Source organism: Engraulis encrasicolus, chromosome 16, assembly GCF_034702125.1.
Source record: "Engraulis encrasicolus isolate BLACKSEA-1 chromosome 16, IST_EnEncr_1.0, whole genome shotgun sequence".
Taxonomy (NCBI): domain Eukaryota; kingdom Metazoa; phylum Chordata; class Actinopteri; order Clupeiformes; family Engraulidae; genus Engraulis; species Engraulis encrasicolus.
The window spans coordinates 32,533,376-32,540,337 of NC_085872.1; the positions used below are offsets into that span (position 1 = coordinate 32,533,376).

At 42.0% G+C, this 6,962-nt stretch overlaps 1 protein-coding gene across 1 annotated transcript in view; it reads left to right on the top strand.

Moving 5' to 3' along the window:
- The window catches only part of cabp4 (calcium binding protein 4), a 14,816-nt gene extending 8,133 nt beyond the window's left edge, over window positions 1–6,683 (top strand). Inside the window, exons 5-7 of the mRNA XM_063219965.1 lie at window positions 3,432–3,541; window positions 5,124–5,271; window positions 6,181–6,683. Coding sequence (XP_063076035.1) covers window positions 3,432–3,541; window positions 5,124–5,271; window positions 6,181–6,209 — 287 coding nt within the window. The 3' untranslated portion in view covers window positions 6,210–6,683. The remainder of the gene's footprint in view (window positions 1–3,431; window positions 3,542–5,123; window positions 5,272–6,180) is intronic.
- The last annotated feature ends 279 nt before the right edge of the window (window positions 6,684–6,962 follow it).

The following is a 6,962-nucleotide window of genomic DNA, read 5'->3' on the forward strand; positions in this document are numbered from 1 at the left end:
TAGGATTGGGAGTACTAGGGAAAACATGCAGCTTTGAGATATTGAGATAACACTTACAGCAACACCCTTCCAAACATTCAAGCATGAACACACACGCACCAAACTTTAAACCCTCGCCTACACTTTAAATATTTGCTTTGTAAAGTTGAGAAGGTTGCACATAAACAAAACCGCCCTAGGCAAATTAGCTCATCTATCAATAGTCCTCAAACTATCCTATTTGTTCTTGTGTCTATCACAAGACCTAGATACTATATTAGTGTGCATGCACTAATATATGCAAGATTAAAAGGGTATGTTTTCCATTTGCATACCAATATGAATATTCATGCATGTGGCTGTTTTATTATGTATAGGATGATGCATTGGGTTAAGAGAGCAAGAGAGAGAGAGAGGAAGAGGGAGAGCGAAAGAAAATGTGTTTGCAAATGTGTGATGCCTTGCAAGGTGTGTGTGTGTGTGTGTGTGTGTGTGTGTGTGTGTGTGTGTGTGTGTGTGTGTGTGTGTGTGTGTGTGTGTGTGTGTGTGTGTGTGTGTGTGTGTGTGTGTGTGTGTGTGTGTGTGCGACCAAAAAGCGTAAATATCACTGTACATGGATAGAGGTTATGTGTCTCAATGGCGTAAAATGTAGCCTACTGAAAAACTCTAAAGTACAGCTTTGAACAAAACCCTGAAGACAAGACTATCAAAAACTAGTGTTTGGAAAGACAGACTTTGACTAAAGAAGGGTGGTGAATAGGCCTATGTGGCATAGCAAGGTGACAGAGAAAGCTGTAACACAAAGGTGGTAGGTTCACCATGCAGTGGGCAATATAAGGTAATATAATATCGGATAAATAATAAATAATATAGGACAATATAATAGGATAAACAAGCCTAATAACAAATATAGGATATTATTATATGGTTGTGACGTCATCTGTCGAATGCTCCATTCATTTCAACGGGGCTCCCCAACGTTCGGACGTCTGTTATTTTTCGATAACGGACGGGTTGGTCTATAACAGACCGCTGTCAATGGCAACAAGACTTTTCACTGCTAAAGCGACTTTTCAACAAGACTCTAATCAGCTGCTGTGATAGACAGCGTTGTCCTGGCTACCGCTGTCAATGGCAACAAGACGTTCACTGCTAAAGCCACTGGCTTGTATACAAGTCAGTGGCTAAAGCGAATGTTTCATATCACTCCGCAGGGGGTCCGGTCTTTTGTCACTCTAATCAGCTGCTGTGATAGACAACACCTGTTGTCCTGGCTACCTAGCTGTTGCCTAGCGGTGTTCCACAACGGCACTGTTTTGTTTTGCGCAGCAACAATCTTAACATTAAATAGGTCTAAAGAAATGTCCCCGCCATGTGTGAATCATTTAAGTATATCCATATAATAAGCGGGTTCACTTTCGGCGAGTCGGTCGCTTTGTGGAATAGCAGCACTTCAGAGAGAACAAGACCCCTCCGCTCCGCGTCGGGGTCTAAAGATTCTCTCTGTCGTGCTGCTATTCCACGGTAGCGACCTTCTCGCCGAACGTTAACCCTTACATAATAGCCTATACCGGTAATAGGAATAATAATAATAATAATAATAATATATGATACTACAACTACTACTACTACTACTACTACTACTACTAATAATAATAATAATAATAATAATAATAGAGATTAATACAAATGACAATGGAGTATATTAATATATAAAGGAAGTTTAGTTGGGAAGGCTATGGTGGGGGCCAGCCCACCCTGCCCTAGGTATGCCAAGGAGAGACGACCTATGCCTATGCCTCCTCTGCTGACAGGGGGAGGTGTGCAACAAAACACCTGCAGCCCTCTACACATCTCCCTCGCCTTATCTTATATGTTGGTCTTGTTGTTTAATTAAGGTGCACCCAATGTGAGTCACGACTAAAGCACTAGCCCCTACTGGTTTTATTGTTTTTCTATTCCCAGCGTTTGCTCTGAGGCTTTGGCATGCTGAGGTTATTGTAAATTAGTAGCACCAGTGGTCGTCCTGATGTAGCCACACCTGTCCATCAGCGGAGCTGTCCATGGTACTAGCAACTGTTCCTCTGCAGGTGTGGGCTATTGTCTTTCCAGGACCAAGGCCAGGGGCGTGTGGCCAGTTTCAGAGGTAGCACTCAGCATGATGCTGAAAAAGGCCTATTCCCTGCCTTGTGGGACACTGATAGTGGCTCAGAAGGTGCAAATATGAAAATGAACTTGCAGTCCCAGCATACACAAATCCGGAAAATGATTTAACTATCGATAGGTATGTGTGAGTAAAACGAACATTGCTGTTTCATACTTTAACCCATTTTAGCCTGGAGCGACATATACGCTGCATTCAGGCTCTTGAGATTTGAGAAGTTTATATTTCAAAAGTGGGCATTAGAGCTGAATGAACACATTCTAATGCAAAATGAGAATCCTAGCGTTTAAATGCAACTTATTCCATGTCTTTATGTGCTTTGGAGGCTGAGATGTTTAAGTTTTAATAGGCAGAGGGCATCCTTTCCTAAAATGGGCTTAGGCTAAAATTAGTTAAATTGTTGACATTTCCTTCGAATTTGTGAATCAAAATATTGTCATTTTATTACATTACAATGCATTACTTTACAAATGATGCAATATTTTCAGACTTTAAACAATGCAAAGAAAAGAAAAGTGAAATGATATTCACTTGAAAACAACATGATGCAACACTACATTAACACTACATTACATTGTTTTATCTTTGAAATAGTTCAAAAATCAACATTTGGTGGAACAACACTGGGTTTTAATCACAGCTTTAATGCATCTTGTATAGGCTACTATACACTAGGATTTCACTTTGTTCTTGGATGACTTGGATTCCACTCCTGGTGCAAAAATTCAAGTTGCTGAGCTCAACATAATGTATTATAAGTATAACATATTTCTTTCCACAGACGTGTACTTCTGTCTGTGGTTTGATTTAATCTGTCCTCCTGGTCTGATTTAACAGAACTTCCAGAGAAAACTTAGTATAGTGGTATAATAAGAGGGTTCATAAATCTGTTTTTGACAACATCTCAATGTATTGTTACCTCCGCCAAGGAGATTATGTTTTCGGTTGCGTTGGTTTGTCTGTTTGTTTGTTTGTCAGCAGGATAACTAAAAAACTCATGAACAGATTTTGATGAAACTTTGTGGAGTTGTTGGAAATGACCAAAGGAACAAGTGATTCAATTTCTTTGGTGATCTGGATCACGAACCAGAACCAAGATTTTTCAAAAGATTCTTCCCCTTTGCTAGCCTAGAAATCTAGGCGCCACTAGTGACCGCAAAAAAAGACAGGGCGAATTTTGTCAATCCAGTTTCGAACCCCAGTTTCCTTGGCGGAGGTCTGCACTCTCTGAGTACATTTTTTCTAGTATAGTTGTAACTGTAACGCCTGACTCTAACTACTTTTACAGGGGGAGGGCATGTGGATTTTGATGACTTCTGTGAGTTGATGGGTCCTCGCATGCTGGCTGAGACGGCTAACATGGTGGGGCTTAGGGAGCTCCGCTGTGCCTTTAGGCAGGTCAGTATCTCAGAGCAATACATGCCATGCGCTCACATTACATTAGATGTAAAAGTTCTCTCCTCAATTCTGTTGTAACCTACATTTAGTACAGGGGTCTACCTATTGTGCACAATGTAACAATGTAACCTTTGTACAATTTAACCTTTACATGCATTTCACACTGCTAAAATCTCAGGGATTTTCATCTTCACTGCTTTAGTGAAATTTTAATAACTTGTTCACTTAATTTACATCAAATTGTGTGCGACATGAAGAGACATTCTTCAACAAGTGACCAGTGTGGTAACCCTGCACATACTTGAATCGACGCCGGTGCTGTACGGCACGCATCTCAAACAGCTCTGAACCCAAACAAGGCAGCTGCGGGGCTCGCTGCATCCCACTGTAAATCCTGTGATGTGGCCTAAATGACGTGAGCTCTGTAATTGGGCAGGGGAGCCCACAATGTAAACCAGGCCACTGCTGCTGCTCATAAGATGAATTACTGTGTCAATAGACACAGTGCGGTAGTTCCCTCTGGGGCGGCACACCTAACAATACTAACAATCACGAGTTGCACACTCCGACAAAATTGTACCTTTTCTACTGGGTCAGGAAATTAAGTTCCTTTTTTATACAAGGTATGCTTTTCTGAAAGCATCTTCATCAAAAGGCGTAGAGAGAGAGAGAGAGAGAGAGAGAGAGAGAGAGAGAGAGAGAGAGAGAGAGAGAGAGAGAGAGAGAGACAGAGAAAGAGAGAAAGAGAGAGCCGCTAAAGTAAATAATGAAACAAGCTATTCTCCCTCTGAATACTGAGATGTCTTATTCTCCCGAATGGAAACTTAAAATTGAATGGATGAGATATACCTGAGAAGATATCCCAGACTGCCTTATGTCTACATTAAAGAGTGGGAGTTGGTGCAGAAGAGGAAACCCCTCTGGGCAACTGGGTGTAGGGACTCAACATTTCTGCCCCAATGCTTTAAAGTATGTCACCAAACAGATTTTGTACAAGACAATGAAGCGGCCCACTTCCTGTAGCCCCTTAAGGCCCGCTGCACCTCCAGTGGCACGCTGTATAGTCATTGAAAAGTTAACTACCATAGTACTACCACCTTGCATGGGTGAGGCATAAATGCAATTTCTTTGTGTGCAGTGTGCAGTGTTCACTTGTGTGCAGCTGTGGAGTGCTGTGTCACAATGACGATGGGAGTTTCCCAATGGGGCTTTCACACTTTCACTTACTACAATACTATGACATAACACAGGGCCTTACGTAATGCATTATGACTTCGTCATTGGCATTCTGGTAACAACAAATGTATAATGCTTTGTCTTAACGGGATAAGTGAAGCAATTCTCCAGAATGGTGTATGTGTGTATGTATGTGCGTCACATACGGGCATGACTGACACAGTCTGAAATTCTCTTTTGTCTACTCAGTTTTCATTTACTGTAGCATGTCTGTTTCTTTGTCTCTCTAACAAACACATTTTATTCACATGTCTGAACACAATATGTTCTCTTTGTCTTTTTCTCACTCTTCCACTATCTTGCTTACCACCCGACCCCCCACCATCCTCTATCCATGCTCATTCAGTTTGACTCTAATGGGGATGGACGGATCACCTTCGAGGAGCTGAAGGAGGCCATGAAGAGTCTGCTGGGGGAGAAGCTGAAGAAGGGAGAACTGGAAGAGGTCCTCGCTGACATCGACCTCAACGGAGACGGCAATGTTGACTTTGATGGTACGCCACTGTCATGCAAACACAGACACAGTTTGCGCACGCGCAGACACACACACACACACACACACACGCAATACTGCTTGCATGCACACTGCTGTTTCCATCGTATGGGTCAAACAAGACTAATGTACCATACATAGGGTTCTAAATTAACAACCGCCAACCAGCCAAATGCTGATGAAATTTCAGTTTGGCTGGTAGAAAATACCAACTTACTAGCCACTGACCCGTTAGTGAGTGTGTGTTTGGCTGCTACAATAAGTATCTATTATCCATTTTGGCCGGTGATGAAAAAAGTTAATTTGAAGAGCTGCCGTAGGCCTACATGCAGTGGAAATCTTATCTCCCACACAAAAGCCTAGGCTATGCCACAGATGGGGCACTTCTATTCACAAAATATATTTCATCTCCATCAAAAGTTATTTAAGCAGATGTAAATTACACACAATTGTAAACACAAACGTACACACATGTGCGTGCATATTGGTTGGAAACATGTAAAAAGCAGCATGTGCGTAATGACCTTTTTGGTCTCCTGTCCACCCCTGTCACACCAAAATATCCAGTGAGGACCTAAACGGATTAGCAGGAGACAGACATCTAGCAGCAAACAGAGGCTGTGCATTGCACCAGTATGTCCCTATGTTCATCAATGTCCCTCCTCTGAGCAACCCCATCTCAAAAACAATCATGACATGCACACACTATTGGGCCTACTGTGTGGTATACCATTTGCTCCTTGTGAATTCTCTTCAGTGTTGTGTCTTTTAAACCATAGAGGCTGGACAAGACATGGTATAACACACAGCCACAGGACAACATGTGTTGTGGCTAGTAATACAGCATGTTCTTGATACAGTATGTCTTGTTCAGCTGGCAGATTGATTGATTTCAACATCTCCTTTTCAGAGTTTGTCATGATGCTGGCTCGGGTATAGATTTCTCATCTTCCAGGGGATGACGTCAAGTTGCTTCTCCTGTGACATAACCAGGGTTCACATGGCTTCTTGTGATTTATGTCTCCGACACATTTTTATATACACATGATTGAGCCACGACGAAGACTAGACTGGGGAAAATTGATTTCTGTCCTTCACTATGTTGATCATTGGCTTATCTACAAACAGTTCTGCAAATGAGGCTTAACGCTTAACCAATGCCTCAAAGGGTGTTGGGACAGAGTTATGAAACTACCGAAAAGTGGCACAATATCTGCTGAGGCATTGCTGCCCTCTACAGACAAAAGTGGCGAACTGCATCAAGACAGTTGCCCCTAAAGCGTGTAAATACTGTAACTTCAAAAAATAAATATGAATATGACATGAATTAGGTGTTTATGTGTCTTTCTCTTCAAATCTCATTGGAGTCTAATGTTTGAAGTCCATTCAGAAAATAGAAAAGAAAGAAAAAGAAAGCCTCATTGCTCCAACTCCCATGGTCATTCCGGCACAGCTTTCCACAGCACAAGAGAACACTGCACACAACGAAATTGCATTTAAAAAGGTACCATGCTCAGGGTATCTCAGTCATGGAGGAGGATGGGGAGAGCACTGAATAATTACTACCCCTAACAACCTGGCAGGTCAGCAGTCGAAAAGGCAACCTTTGGGCTACAAATCTGACACCCTAACCGTTTACGACTGCCCGTCAACATTCGAGTGTGTTTGTAAATGACTGCAGACAATTTAAAA